Here is a 15,619-nt window from a genome sequence, read left to right as displayed (position 1 = left end):
GGTTAGTGACATGCTTGCATCTGGCTGCAAAGGAGGCTGGGAGATAAGGCCTATAAGTTAGCTTCAGAAGCAGATGGGCATGCTGTCATATATGTAGTTACTGTGCTTCGAAGCTCCTCCATGATGAAGGGGATGCTGTGAAATGGACCGTTCTCACGTTGTGGGGCCCATTTGACCATCGGCTTAGCCTCCTGTGTCTGTGATGTGAGGCACTCAGCGTGCATTCACTAAACTTGAAAAGTGTTGGTTGCACCCTCACAGGTCTTTCCTTCCAGGCTCTACTTGAATCTGGTTCTTGGCAATGTGAACGTGACCCTACTCAGCAATCAGGCCAAGTGAGTGCGCCCAGATCCTGTGTGCCCGACCCGATCCCCTGTGCCCGGATCCTGTGTGCCCAACCCGATCCCCTGTGCCCAGATCCCGACTGACTCTTTATTTGGGGACGATGGTTTGAAGCTAGGGATTTTGCATGGATCAAAACTTGTTAGCAGTTGGGCCCTGGCTATCTGGCTTTCTGACCCTGCCCACCTCAGTCGGGGAGCCTTTGGGGGAATCTCTCCTTTCTTACTCTCTCAGAGTCAGTCTGTTTGTGGATAGGACCGTGATGTTTTCCCTGACATCAGCTCTATCCTAAATCTTAGCACAGCGTTTGTCCAGGGGGTACAGAGAGTCCTGTCTAAATTAATCTAGGTGACATTTCCAGCTGTCATTAGCCCTCATTTTTTGCTGCAGTCTTTTTTGTTTGTTTGTTTTTTCAAGACAGGGTTTCTCTGTGTAGCCCTGGCTGTCCTGGAACTCACTTTGTCCTGGAACTCACTCTGTAGACCAGGCTGGCCTCGAATTCAGAGATCCGCCTGTGTCTGTCTCCCAAGTGCTGGGATTGCAGGCATGCGCCACCACGCCCGGCTATGCTGCAGTCTTTAGGTAAGGGTAGAGAAAACTAGTCTGTGTGACCCATGCCTGTCCCCAACATGGTGTCAAAACCCAGGGACAAGGCCCTCTTGTAGTTGATCCTCTTTCCCTCAGTAGACGTCACCAGGTCAGGTACCCATGCAGATCAACGGGCAGGACATGGCAGCAAAGGCAGGGGTAGGGGCTGGCGGGGCACTGTGGCATGGTAGCGATCTGAGACCTTTCCTGGGGTGTCTGTCGTGGCAGGTTTGCCTACAAGGACGAGTATGAGAAGTTTAAACTCTACCTGACCATAATCCTGCTTCTGGGTGCTGTGGCATGCCGCTTTGTCCTTCACTACAGGTAATGGGGCACGGTGGTGTGTGTGGGTGTGTGAGGAGGCATGAGGAGGGGCTCGGGGAGGAGGGGCTCGGGAGGCGGGGCTCGGGGAGGCGGGGCTCGGGGAGTTTGTCTTTTCTGTTCCCCTAACCCATGGCTACTGTAGGGCCTGGGAAGGAGCAGCTCTGACAGGAAGCAGCATTCCTCCCCACCCCGTATCCATCTAGCAAGCTTTATGGATTTAGCTGCTGCCCGGCAGGGCCTCAGGATGTGGCAGCGGGCAGAGTCTAATGTGGTCTGTGCACATTGCTGGGATGTGATATAGCCTTAGTGTGGGGCCCAGCACTGACATGCTGGAGCACGGATGAGCTTTGACAGTATCATGCTACGTGAAAGAACACGGATACACATGTATTGTACATGTCCGTTAGTATGAAATGCCCAGAGGGACGGGATCAGAGAGACACACAGTGGGGTAGAACTTGCCAGGGGACATAGGAAAGGGGAATAGCAATTCAAGGGTGCCAGTATTTTTATTTTATTTCATTATTTTATTTTAATTTTGAGAATGCTGGAATGCTCTGAAATCAGCGGTATAACAGAATGAACAAAAGACAGCAACCCACATGCCTTTTTTTTTGTTTTTTTGTTTTTGTTTTGTTTTGGTTTGGTTTTGGTTTTTTGGATTTGGTTTTTTCGAGACAGGGTTTCTCTGTGTAGCCCCGGCTGTCCTGGAACTCACTCTGTAGACCAGGTTGGCCTCGAACTCAGAAATCTGCCTGCCTCTGCGTCCCAGAGTGCTGGGATTACAGGCGTGTGCCACCACCACTTGGCAAACCACATGCTTTTTAAATTTTTGTTTATTTACTAATTTACTTATTAAAGATTTATTTGTTTATTGTATGTAAGAACACTGTAGCTGTCTTCAGACACCTCAGAAGAGGGCATCAGATGCCATTACGGATGGTTGTGAGCCACCATGTGTTTGCTGGGATTTGAATTCAGGACCTTTGGAAGAGCAGTCAGTACCCTTAACTCCATCTCTCCAGCCCTTAGATTTTTATTATTTATTTATTTGTTTGTTTATTGCTTTGATATAGGGTCTCTTTGTAGCCCTGGTTGGCCTAGGACTCACTTCGTAGACCAGGCAGGCCCTGGATTCACCGTGATCCACTGCCTGCGCCTCCCAAGTGCTGGGATGAAAGGCCTGTACTATCCAGCCTTCAAATGATACACTTTAAAAGGGAAAATTTTTATGGTGTGTGAATTAAATCTCAGTTACAAAATAAATGAATCAATAGGGCTGAGGATGTAACTCTGTTGGAAGGGTGCTTGCTTGGTATGCAAGAAGGCTTTGGTCCAGTCTTCAGCACCGAATAAACCAGGTGTGGTGGTACTACCCTATAATCCCAGCTCTCAGAGAGTGGAGGCAGGAGGATCAGAAGTTCAGGATCAGCCGGGCGGTGGTGGCGCACGCCTGTAATCCCAGCACTCTAGGAGGCAGAGGCAGGTGAATTTCTGAGTTCAAGGCCAGCCTGGTCTACAGAGTGAGTTCCAGGGCAGCCAGGGCTATACAGAGAAACCCTGTTTCGAAAAAATCAAATCCAAAAAAAAAAAAAAAAAAAAAAAAAATAGAAGTTCAGGGTCATCACTGACTTGGAGAGAGTTGGAGGCCAGCATGGCATATATAAGACAATTGATAACGTAGAAAGATTGATGCCCAAAAAACCAAGAAGAGCCAGCCAGGCTATCAGGGTTTCAATCCTGGCCTTGAGGCAGAATGGCTTTATCTCTGCGTAGATTCCCTATGGGGTCCCCAGTCCCTCCATTTGTCAGGCAGCGGCAAGAAGCCACACCTCATGGGGCTATAGCCTTTCACTATGTGATAGTACCCAGTGCCTGCCCATCACTGATGGAGCAGAGAGAGGAAGGGACCATATACCACCAGGAGGGTCTGGTCCATTCTCTCTGCTTGGGTTTTCTGTTGTAAGCAGAGAGGCAGCCAAGTATGGTTTAGGCATTTGGCCTAAATGTCAAGGGTTTATATCCTGGCATGCACTTTGCGGAGAGAGTCCAGCTGCTGTCTTGGCTACTTGAATTTCCCAACAAAGGTCCTTGCAGGTTCTTAGTCCATGCCTGCCTGCTGCCACTGCTTGGCCTGTGCCCCCGAGGGCAAAGGCTGTGCACACCAGTAATGCCTGCTCCTCCTCCCCTCTGGAAGAGAGTTGGTGTTCTTGGTATGCCGTCACAGGTCCTTACACTGAGGCCTCTGGGTTCCTGGGGTGGGGAGCAGCCTGTGGTGTGTCCTGTTCTAATCCAGTGTCTGAGCTTCCCCCTAGAGCCTGGGCATTTTCCTGTTTCTCCCCTCTGCTTATCCACAAGTCTCCTAAGATCTTCTCTAGTGACGGTTTGCCAACTAGAAAACATAGCAGCCACTCTGGAGGCTGAAGTGCGAGGTCAGGATGTGGCAGGACCGACCATGCTGACTCTTGAGTTCCGAGAACGCTCTTGTGTGCCTCTCACTGCTTTCATCAATCCTTGGTGTTTTATAGCTTAGACCTGATGCACTCGGGTTGCTGTGTGGACTGGATGGCTAGGGAGGAATCCTCAGGTAGAGATGGCACGGGGTCTGGGCATAGGCAAGAGAAGACACCCGAGAACTGATGTGGGCAGTTCTGGTCCTGGCTGTCCCCTCAGCGAGGGGAGGCTCAAGCTGTTCCCTGGGGGATGTTTCTTCCAACCAGGGTGACAGACGAAGTCTTCAACTTCCTGCTCGTGTGGTATTACTGCACCTTGACCATTCGGGAGAGCATCCTCATCAGCAATGGCTCCAGGTAACTAGAGGTGCGGCCTGTGGGGACGCATGGTCATTTGCAGGAACAAGGAACCAAAGAGAAATGTTGACATCCAGGGTGGGGAAGACCATGCCTGATGCTGTGGTGTAATGACACCCACTCTATGGTCAGTCTCTTGGTGACAAGCGACAGAAACTCCAAGTCAGGCTGATTAGAAATCTGTCATCTCATAAAAATACAGGAGGTTCACTGGGACTGATCTCGGGCAGGGTACATTCAGGGTCTCAGACTCTGAGTGATCCTTGGTCTCCCTCTTATCCTTCACCCTCCCGCTCAGTACTGTCTATTTGTGGGCTGATCCAGCAGCCCTGGGCCTTTGCCATCACTCCTAGCAAACAGGACACGTTTTCTTTCTGCTGAGAGTTTTACCAGCTTTGCTCCACTGGCCAGGAGCAGGCACCGGCTGGACCGCACACCTGTCTCTGAACCAGTCCTTGTTACCAGCGAATGCAAGGCTGTGACTGGCCAGGCTGGAGTGCTGCAGTTATCACAGTTCCGGGGACCTGACTGGGACAATGAGGGAATGAAGAAAAGACAAAGACAGTCACATGGACACACAGACAGACACCTGGACACACAGACAGACATCTGGACACACAGACAGACACATGGACACACAGACAGACACATGGACACACAGACACATGGACACACAGAAATAACTGAGCTTGAGTGGAGTGGGCTCTCTGATGGAGACTGATACCACACCCCAGAAGCTCAGAGTGTTTCTAATGTAGAGCTGAACACAGATGTGTGGTTATTGCATACAGCTGGACCAATGAGACAGGTTTAGCTGATAGCAAGAGGAACAGTTTCTGCAGGGGGAAACAATCTTCAGTCTGTAAATACCCGGGGGTTGGGGGGAAAAGCTACAGCGTACATTTCTTGCATATTCTATCATCATTTGTTCTTGGATCAGGAAGGAAGGCTTTGTAATTTCTCTGATCCTAGCCTGGGATGGATTTGCCATTTCCTCCTGGGTCTGACACTTGGCCTCTTTGACACATTCTTGTAGATCCATCAGCAAGCAACATAGATGCAAGTGGGGTGGGTCCGCAGTGGGACATTGTTACTGTCGGGGTGAATGGACTTTGGTAAAAGGTGTAGAATGTCTTGCACAAGAGATGAGGGTCTTGTGGAAACCCTACCTCATACCAGGGTGTCCCTGAGCAGCTCTGAGCACCGGGCTGGCCATGGCCCCTCTTTGGACTGTTTCGCTGTCACACTGTCACTTTGGGAGAGTTGCCGTATCTCAATGCCAGTGTCTGAATCTAGGCCTAAGGAGGTTCCCAGTGGTCCTGAATTCAGGAAGCCCCCTGATTTCTTCATTTTCTCTCAGCTCTGCCTACCTCTGAGCAGAGTCCCGGGACCCAGTCACGATATCCATGATTTGGGGACTGGAGAGATGGCCCAGCAGTTAGGAGCATTTTCTGCTCTGGCAGAGGGCCTGTGTTTGGTTCCCAGCACCTGCAGCCATCATTCCAGCCCCAGAGGATCCGACATCCTCTTCTAGCCTCCAAGGACACTGGGCACAGATGGATCACACCTACATGCAGGCCAAACAGCAATGCACATAAAATAACAGCTACATTTTTTTAAAAGACTAAAAAAATGTGTTTTAAAATGATCCATGACTCGGGGCTGGTAAGATTGTGGTGGCCAAAGGCTCTTGCCCCAAAGCCTGACCACCTGACCTGTTCCTGGGACCCACAAAGTGGCAGGAGTAAATCACCTATAATAAATACCTATAATTAAAATATACTTAAAAGATCCATAATATGCTAAGAGCAGGAGTATACGACTTTACTCCCAGCACTCAGGAGGCAGAGGCAGGTGGATCTCTTGTGAATTACAGGCCCACCAGGGCTAAATAGTAAGATCCTGTCTCAAAAAAAAAAAAAAAATTCATGACTTGCCACCTGTGGGGCCTGTTTTCAAAAAGTCTGATTCCTTTTTTGGTGACCCTTAACTTACTACCCCCTCTCCGTATTTACCCTCTCTCCATATTTTCTTTTTAAAATTATTTCTTTACCTTAGGCAAGGAATATATAACACCAGTCTAAGTGTGGAGGGCTAAGAATAGCTTTGGTTCTCAGGTCTTCCTTGGGAGCTGAGCTTACGTTGGTTAGGCCTGGTGGCAAGTGCCATTACCCTTGAGGTCACCCTGTCGGCCCCACGCTCCTGAGGGCTAGTGAGGTTCAGCCTAGAGCTGAGTTGTTAAGCTTGGTTCTTCTACTGGGCCTTGTAGCACACACCTTTAATCCCAGCACTTGGAAGGCAGAGGCAGGTGGATCTCTGTGAGTTCGAGAGGCCAGTCTTGCCTACAAAGCTAGTTCTAGGACAAAGTCACCCCTTCCGAACCCTCAAAACTGGGGAACTGGGACATCATCTGCCAACCACCCTCCAAGTCACGTGACACCCTGGTTGTCTCTCGTGGCAGGTTCTTCCCCCTGTGTGTTCTCACCCTGAACACTGAGCAGAGAGGTAAGGACCAGAGCTGCCACCCCACCAGGGGACAGCAGTGCTTAGGGATGGCCTGTAACAGGTAGATGAAGTCAGTGTTTCTCAAGCCGTCCTCGTCCCCTGTCCTGTCTGTGCCAATGAAGCCATCTCCATGTATGACCTGGGCCATGAGTTCTTCACGTCTCAAATCAACCTCCTCCCCATTTTATGTGCTCGTTTCTTTTTCTTTCCTTATGAGACAGAGTCTTCACTGTAACCCAGACTGGGTTCTCCCTGCTTTAGCCTCCTCTGTTGCCAAGGTTACAGGTGTACCACCATGTCTGGCCACAGTCCTACTTTTTTTTTGGATAGTTGTTGAAATAGGGTCTCACTATGTAGTCCTGGCTGGCCTGGAACTAGCTACATAGACTAGGCTGGCCTTGAACTCACAGAGATCCTTCAACTGCTCCCAAATGCCGGGATGAAATGCATGTGCCACCACACCAAGTTCCATCTTCTCCTCCCCTCCCGGTCTTTGACTTTCTGGTTGCCTGCTCTCTTCCTGTCTCCCATGGGCTTGCTGACAGTTTCATTGTTTCCACTGAACACCTTAAGAGTATGGGGAGGGCAGGGCATGGAGAGAGGTGACTCAGTGGTTAAGAGCATATATTATTCTTGCAGAGACCTGGAGTTGGATTCCCCACACTCACATCAGGCAGCTCACAACTGCCAGTAATTCCCGCTCCAGGGGATACAACACTTGGGCAAAGGCATATAGGTGCACCCGTGGATGGGTGGATGGGTGGGTGGATGGGTGGATGGATGGGTAGGTGGATGGGTAGGTGGGTGGATGGATGGATGGATGGATTGATGGAGGATGGATGGATGGGTGGGTAGATGGATGGATGGGTGGATGGATGGATAAAAAGACAGATGGGTAATAGATGAATTGCAGATGAATAGATGGATGGGGATGTATGAATATAGGGATGATGGATATGGATGATAGGTAGATGGATGATGGATGGATGGATGGGTGGGTGGGTGGATGGATGGAGGATATAGATATAATAGGTGACAGAGAGACAGACAATAAAGGATTGCTGAGAGCACATTGGTAGTAGTTATTTTAATTTTGGGTTTGTTTTTTGTACACCAAGCTGTGGACTGGCCATTACCAGAGCGTAAGGAACAGAATTACAAGAGAGGGTCCCCTGGAGAGATGAGGCTCACCAGGGGCACTAAAGTGTCAGCTGTGTGGAGCTCCAGACCACACCTCACTTGCTTATTAAGCTTAGCAGGAGCTTTCTGGGTGCCATGGAAGGGGCGACTGCTTTGCTGCGTTTGTGGGTCTGCCCTGCCCACGCCCCCACGCCCACTCCGCACTCGTTGGGTTTGTCCCACAGTGTCAGACGCTGGGTTAGAGATTTTGACATAACTCATTCTTTGCCTCTAGGGATCACTCTCAGACTTTTTAAAAAGAGTAACTAGAGCTCAAGGCCTGGGGGCGGGGATGGCAGGGGGCGGGGAGCCTGACTAGACCCAGTGGGCCCTAGCTGCTAGAGTGGCTACAGGAGCTGTGGCCAGTCTGTGGGGAGACGGGCATACGGAGCAAGGCAGGAGGGCAACTCCATCTTAATTTTTTACATTAAGTTTATTGTCTATTTATGTATTACTTAACCATGTTCATCTTAATCAGCTACATATATCTTACATTTTTATATTTTTTCTTGTCTCTGTGTCTATGGATGGGTGTGTATGCAGTTGTGTCTTCATGAAGGCTCTGGGGATCGAACTCAGGCTGTCAGGCTTGGCAGCGGGCGGCCTTCCTACTGAGCCGTCTCTCTGGTCTCTTTCACCCCTTAAGCACCACAGGGCCTGTTGAGGGCAGGTACCCAGTAAGCACCCCATAAGCAAGCCTTGCTGAGATGAATGGAATCTGGGGCCTTCGGTACAGAGAGGTCTTTGGGGAGGCCTAGATGTCCTGGGAGAGCAGGCCTGAGCCACATAGGCCTTCTGTGGTGGGCTCCTGGAAGCATGAACACAAACTTCATCCGTGTTCCTGCTTTGTAACCTGGGGTCATGGAAAGCAGGTCTGGGGTGGCACGGTGGGGATTGTCCTACTTTGAGAAGGAGACATCAGCTGGGCAGTGGTGGCGCACCCTTTAATCCCAGCACTTGGGAGGCAGAGGCAGGCAGATTTCTGAGTTCGAGGCCAGCCTGGTCTACAGAGTGAGTTCCAGGACAGCCAGGGCTACACAGAGAAACCCTGTCTCGGGGGAAAAAAAAAAAAGAGAGAGAGAGAGAGAGAGAGAGAGAGAGAGAGAGAGAGAGAGAGAGAGAGAGAGAGAGAAGGGGACATCCTGGGTGATTCATTAGCTCAATAAACAGTCAGCTTTTCTTTCGTTTTAGAAATGTGGGAAACCTATCAGTGACCAAATCTGAAGGGTGTTTATTGCTTTTTTAAAAAATTAAATTTATTTATTATTTCAACTGTAGTTGTCTTCAGACACCCCAGAAGAGGGCGTCAGATCCCTTTACAGTTGGTTGTGAGCCACCATGTGGTTGCTGGGAATTGAACTCAGGACCTCTGGAAGAGCAGTCTGTGCCATTCTCCAGCCTGCCGTGACTGCTCCTTATCTGGGAAGTTTAAGGAGGCAAGAAGGGCTCTAGCAATGTCAGTACCCCAATGGCTACCCGCTTTCCCCTGGATCGTTCCCCACAGCCCCTGCTGCCTTCCTATCCCATCCACAAAGCGGGAGCAGGAAGTCCTCCAGTCCTTCCCACCAAGCCAGCAAGAGTCTTGACACAGACTTCTGATTGGCTAGGCCTGAGTCACTTGCTTACTTGTCAGCCAATCACTGTGGCTGGAGGGCTGCGGAACCCAGAGGGCTGGCTCGAGCTGTGTCCAGATTTATTCTTCCTCTCCATTCAAACCCCTCACTGGGTGAGGTGCCACCCCATAAGGAAGCAGAGGTCTGGGAGCCAGGATACCTGATGACTGACAGGTGGCAAACAAGCCTTCCCTTCTGGATCAGAATGACTGCAAGGAGCCAGCCATGGTTCCCCGGCTCCCACTGTTTTTTTTTTTTTTTTTTTTTTTTAGGGTTTAGACTTAGAACAAACATTTTGAGGGTGGTGGGCAGGGAGAGAGTCTGCACAGCAGAAGTCATCCCACAGGCTCTCCTGAAAATCCAAAGCACAAAGCCAGAGGCCACCTGGTGTTGAGCCGCGCGCCTGGTGCACCCTCTGCTTCTATGCAGGCTAACGTGTCCTGCAGGGAGAAGCAGTGGGCTCTCCCACGCGCAGTTCAACAGCCAGTTCGTTCTGTCCCTGCCTTCTAGACGCAGGCGTACCTGCTCTCCCAGGAGCCCGCGGTGCCCCTGCAAGCTGCATTTCTATAGCAAACGGGTCCAGAAAGTGATGCCTACATGGTCCAGGTCTAGTGGGGGTGACTGTAGTGATGGTTTGCCAGCTCCGCAGAAACCCTTAAGCCCACCGAATTGCATAGTATCCGAATTCTATTTATAATGAAAACTGTTACATAAACGCGGATGCAGAGAACCGGCCTGGAGCCTTGGGCTATGGAGAGGACTGTGCTCGTGAATGCGAAGCCGGAGAGGAAGGTGGATTTCTAGTTTCACCCGATGTCGCCTGGCCGTGTTTATTGGTGGCATCTGTCAGAGCCGGGCTCTGGGCACAGCGAGCTGTGAAATTAAAAGCCGCTGCTCAGTCAGGCTTGCTGCCCAGGGTCTGCATCCAGCCTGAGTTGCTCCCACACCGGGAGGGAGAGTTTCTTGCGGGAGCTTTGCATGGAAGTAGGACAAAGGGGCCTCGGGAGCAGCCAAGGGCTGAGGGCTGTGGCGCGGCCCCGCAAGGCTCTGGGGAGGCTGCAGCGAGACCTCTTGGTTGATTGTTAAGTGGAAAGTCTTAATCTGGCAAACTGCCTTTACTGTTAAGAAACCGGAGCTGGAGTCTTTCAGAATCTGAAAGGCTGCAAATCCATTAGGGCTGCTGGGGACAAAGGAGTTCGTGTCTTACCCTGACCCCCTCTGTGACATCCGTGTGTAGGAGCATGGAGGACATCTCTAAGGGAGTGTTTGCAGAGGCCAGAGGTGTTGAGTCGGCCGGAGCTTGGAGCTTGGGTTATAGGTGGGCTGTGAGACACCTAATGTGGATGCTGGGAACCGAACTCTGGTCCCTTAGAGGAGCAGCAATTGCTAGTAACCTTTCTTTATATTTGAGACACTTTCTGATATATTGTCCAGGCTGGCCTTGAACTCCAGAGCCTCCAAGACCCTCCAGAGCCTGTCTTGACCTTCCGTGTGCTGGGATTACAGGCATATGTCACCATACCTGGCCTCAGACTGCTTCTCTCAATAGCCACAGGTCTTGGACATTATTTCATTCATGTTATTTACCTGCTGTTGGGAGTGGTGGCAACATAGAGCCAGGTCACCTGCGTGTGGTAGATTGTTTTTCCTGTTGAGAAGAAAGTCTTAGCGCCCCCTTCCTCCAATGGCAGAGTCTCATGGTCCCCTTGATTTTTTTTTTTTTTTTTTTTAAAGACTGGGTCTCATTGTGTAGACCAGACTGGTCTTGAACTCAGATATCAGCCTGCCTCTGCCTCCTGAGTGCTAGGATGGGAGAGATAGCTCCTTGGATCCATCTCCTTAATCCTCTCCGAAGAGGGTTCTGAAGTGAAGATCAGGGCTCGCCATTCCCATTGCCGGGTCTCTAAGGAGCTTGCAGCTCCCAGGTGTTTTGGCCACACAGGTTGCTACAGTGTGGTGGAGAGGAATTCCCAGAGGCCAGCTGGAGAAGCCAGGGAGGCCAGAAGCAGACCTGGGACTTGCAAGTTTGAGGACCCAGCCTCTCTTCTCTGGGCTGGCTCTGATGCTGAGGTGGATATAACTAGGTTCAGGAACCCCAAGCTGAAGGAGCCCCAATTTCTCACAATAAGATTCCTGCACCTTTTAACTGCATACAAGGCCAGGCCTGGATCTTTGACAGATGATAGCAGATAAACTTGGGATGTGTGGGAGACACCACTGTAATGTCATATCTATGCCTGTGTGGGGTAACACTGACCATGTGTGTGTGCTTGTGTGTGCGTGTGTGTGCACACACACAAATGCACAATACATGTGTGATTATTACACATTTACTAAGCAGCTGCTGTTTCCACTGCCACAGGTGAGCAACAAGGACACACCCTGCCCTGCTCCTCTGAGGCTTATATCTGTATGGGAAAGAGGCTCTGCTCACAGATGAGAAACAGTCACGCATAATAAACACCATAAAGAAAATGAAGCCAGGGATGAGTGATTATTCAGCAGTTAAGAGCGCTGTCTTTGGGGCTGGAGAGATGGCTCAGCGGTTAAGAGCACTGACTGCTCTTCCAGTAGGTCCTGAGTTCAAATCCCAGCAACCACATGGTGGCTCACAACCATCTGTAATGAGATCTGATGCCCTCTTTCTGGTGTGTCTGAAGACAGCTACAGTGTACTTACATTTAATAAATAAATCTTTAAAGAAAACAAGGAGCACTACCTTCTTTCAGAGGACCTAGGTTCAATTCCCAGCACCACACAGAAGCTCACAACTGTCCGTGACTCTAGTTCCACAGAATCCAACACCCTTTTCTAGCTTACACACACACACACGCACTCCCAGTACATAGACATCGTGCAGACAAAACATTCATACACATAAATTTAAAAAAAAAAAAAAAGCCCAAAGTGATGGAACTCGCCTCTTATCCCAGCACTTGGTGGACAGAGCCTGAGTATCTGAGTTCAAGGCTATCATGGTCTACACAGTGAACTACATAATGAGACCTTGTTGAAAGAAACAAACAAACAAACAAAGGGGGCTGGAAAGATGGCTCAGCGGTTAAGAGCACTGACTGTTCTTCCAGAGGACCTGAGTTCAATTCCCAGCAACCACAGGGTGGCTCACAACCATCTGTCATGGAATCTGATGCCCTCCTCTGGTGTCTGAAGACAGCTACAGTGTACTCATATACATAAAATAATAATCCTTTTTAAAAAAAAGAAAGAAGAAAGAAACAAAATGAAGCTCAGACTTACGTTTGTAACGTGCCTCTTGTTCTGTTGTAGACATGGGTTAGGCAGTGTAGTCAGGAAAGGGCTTTGGGGGAATTGACATTGGATCTGAAACTCACTTTGGGACCCCAGAGCCTAGCAAGGAAAGGAGAATGGAGCCTAAGGACAGCGCGTACAAAGGACTTCTTGCTGCCCCAAGATATACACGGGGCATCCTAAGCAGCAGACGTTTCTTTGCTGTGGCTCTGGGGCTGGGCGTCCTCATCAGGTATCATCAGTGCCGCTCTCCGCCTCTCCCGGCGTGCGGATGGCTACCTTCCCACCCTGTGTTCTCTACAGCCCTCCCTCTGCGCTCCATCTTCCTGGTCTGTCTCTTACAGAGACAGTAGGTCAAAGATCCTCGGTCCTCTGCCTGGTATCCCCGTAACCTCGCCAGATTAGATGGCAGTGCAGAAGTTGGAGACGTGGTTCAGTCCAGCATAGACCCTAGGCTTGGGGTATCTCAGTGCTGGGCAGCTGGAGAGGTGGGGCTTTTGAGGGTCCTGTGCAGATAAGGATGTGTTCTGTAGGTCACAGAAACTCCTGGACACCAGAGCAGGCCCCTGGACCAATCAGCAAGTAGTTTGTTTGGGTTTATGGACCTGTGCAGGAAGGGTTAAGGTTTGGTTGGGCTATTTCTCAGCCACAGGGCAGCCCCTGCTCATGGAGGCTAGGCTAGGAAGGAGAAAGCTTCCTGCCTGCCTTTCTCTTTCCATCTGAGCTCCTTCCTTTCTTCTCTCCAAGAATCAAGGGCTGGTGGGTGTCTCACCATTACGTCTCCACGTTCCTGTCAGGAGTGATGCTGACATGGTAAGTCTTCCCCGTCCGCTGGAGTCAGGGCGAGGGCTGGTACTCGGGGAAAGGGGTCTCAAAAGTGACATGAAAGCAATCGTCAACTGAAAACTGGGCCAGAGGCCCGTGCTGCCAGGGTCCTGCGGAGCCAGCTGGGAGCTTTCTGGGGACTATTTCATAGTTTCTGTTGACCAGGGCAGAGGTGACAGGGAACAGCACGGGGAACGAGAGTGACCACGATGTCCCTCCATTCTAGAAAGGGTGGCGGGTGTGACCCAGTCAGCTTGAGGACAAGGGACAGAAATGTTTTCTTCCTTTTGTGGTAAGGATGAATGCCTGGTTTTACAGTGTGTCCACCTTTCTGGTTGTTTTTCCAGGCCTAATGGACTAATTTATCAGAAGTTTCGAAATCAGTTTTTAGCGTTCTCCATTTTTCAGAGTGAGTACTCGAGCCCAGCTTAGCGGGAGAGACCTGGTTTCTCCATCTGCGGCCCCCCTTCCGCGCCCCCCCCCCCCCCCCGCCATACTGGTCCGAACAGGCTTTATCCCTTGGAGTACAGACAGCTCAGACATGTAACGACCCAGCAAAGCACTGACCAGATTAGAAACCTCTGGGCTTTTCTGAGGCTTGCAGTGGGCACTCAGTAAACGCTTCTTGGAAGGGAAGCAATGGGGAATTATGCTGGGTGCAGTGGGCAACCTAAGATGGAAAAGCAGTGGCCCCACGCAGAGGGAACACAGCTGCTAAAAAATGAGGTTGTCACATAGAAGCATAACTGGTAAATGATTAAAATCAAAGTTAAGCAGGTACGCTCGTCCTGCCCCTCTGCACAGCCCACCCACACCTACACTTGTCTGCTTTTAAGGACTTAGGATTTCGGGGAGAGGCCTTGGGTATGATGTTTTCCTTGAGCCCGGGTATTGTGCTCCTTCTACAGGCTGTGTTCAGTTTCTACAGTACTATTACCAGAGGGGCTGCCTCTACAGACTGCGGGCCCTGGGGGAGAGGAACCACCTGGACCTCACTGTGGGTGAGTAGCTGGGCACCGGGTAGATTTGGGAAGGCCGGTCCACCCCACTCCAGTGGAGGAGGCCCAGCGTCAGAAGGTCATGAGGACCTCCATGCCGCAGGGTCCTCACCCGCTTGCTGTCATAATTGATCAGGGATCCTGTTTCAGCCACCAAGTGAGGGTTCTAGACACCTCGGTGCTGGGCCTGGACTCTACCCCCTGGGCTGCCTCTTTCTGGTTGGAATTTTATAATATACCCAATTACACAGCTGGGTGTGGCAGAGCATATCAAGTCCCAGCTATTGGTTGGCTGAACTGGGAAGATCACTTGAGCCCAGAAGTTTGAGGTCAGCCTGGGCAACAGAGAGATTGTGTGGTTTTTTTAAGCAGACACACACACACACACACACACACACACACACACACACGTACTCTCTTCTTCCCCACAGAAGGGTTCCAGTCCTGGATGTGGCGGGGCCTCACCTTCCTCCTGCCTTTCCTCTTCTGCGGCCATGTGAGTTCTTCTGTTTGCGGGTACCACTGTCGGGGATGACCTCTGGGAACAGGAAATCTTTGGGGCTCCCCTCCCTCACAAGGTGTCTGTCTCCGGTATTTGGGACAAGGTGCCCATCCATGCAAATATCACCCAAACCTAGCTCCCTATTATGACACACTTATGCCGGAGACTCACAGCTTCCTGGGGCTTCCCCACTGCTTGCGGTCATAGCACAGGATGGGCCTTTCTCTCTGAAGGAGAGGTGGAAAGCCTCAGGTAGACTCCCACCCCACCCCACCCCCGTGGTCCCATTTCCTCAGGATCTAGGACTTGCTGTACCCGAGACACTTGCGGTTTCACGGGGTAGGGATGCCCATGTCTTGGGTAGTTGGTCTGGGGTGCTGGGGTTCCTGGTCCATTTCCCTGGCTTTTCCACACGGACCTGCAGGGAAACTGATGGGTGAGTGGTGCCTGTCTCCTTGTCTCCAGTTCTGGCAGCTCTACAATGCCGTCACCTTGTTTGAGCTTTCCAGCCACGAGGAGTGCAAAGAATGGCAGGTATCATGCCTCCCTCCCTCTCTCACGTGTCTGTCTGTCTGTCTGTCTGGCAGTAGGGAGTAGGGAGCTTAGAGGGACCTGGGCAGCCCTGGGAACCCTCGTTTCTCTGCTACTGGGACCTGAAACTGG

At 50.8% G+C, this 15,619-nt stretch overlaps 1 protein-coding gene across 3 annotated transcripts in view; it reads left to right on the top strand.

Annotated features, from left to right (window-relative positions):
• The window catches only part of Tmem120b (transmembrane protein 120B), a 43,306-nt gene that overhangs the window by 25,932 nt on the left and 1,755 nt on the right, over positions 1–15,619 (top strand). Inside the window, exons 4-11 of one of the 3 annotated variants that reach the window (XM_052167691.1) lie at positions 276–335; positions 1,159–1,254; positions 3,975–4,064; positions 13,379–13,444; positions 13,804–13,865; positions 14,365–14,457; positions 14,886–14,950; positions 15,422–15,490. In XM_052167691.1, coding sequence (XP_052023651.1) covers positions 276–335; positions 1,159–1,254; positions 3,975–4,064; positions 13,379–13,444; positions 13,804–13,865; positions 14,365–14,457; positions 14,886–14,950; positions 15,422–15,490 — 601 coding nt within the window. Of the gene's footprint in view, positions 1–275; positions 336–1,158; positions 1,255–3,974; positions 4,065–13,378; positions 13,445–13,803; positions 13,866–14,364; positions 14,458–14,885; positions 14,951–15,380; positions 15,491–15,619 lie in introns of those variants that run through there. The other 2 variants (XM_052167693.1, XM_052167692.1) reach the window with 2 other exon arrangements.

Source organism: Apodemus sylvaticus, chromosome 22 (genome assembly GCF_947179515.1).
Source record: "Apodemus sylvaticus chromosome 22, mApoSyl1.1, whole genome shotgun sequence".
NCBI lineage: Eukaryota > Metazoa > Chordata > Mammalia > Rodentia > Muridae > Apodemus > Apodemus sylvaticus.
Note: the sequence above shows the minus strand (reverse complement) of the source record. Positions and strands in the feature narration are given on the sequence as shown.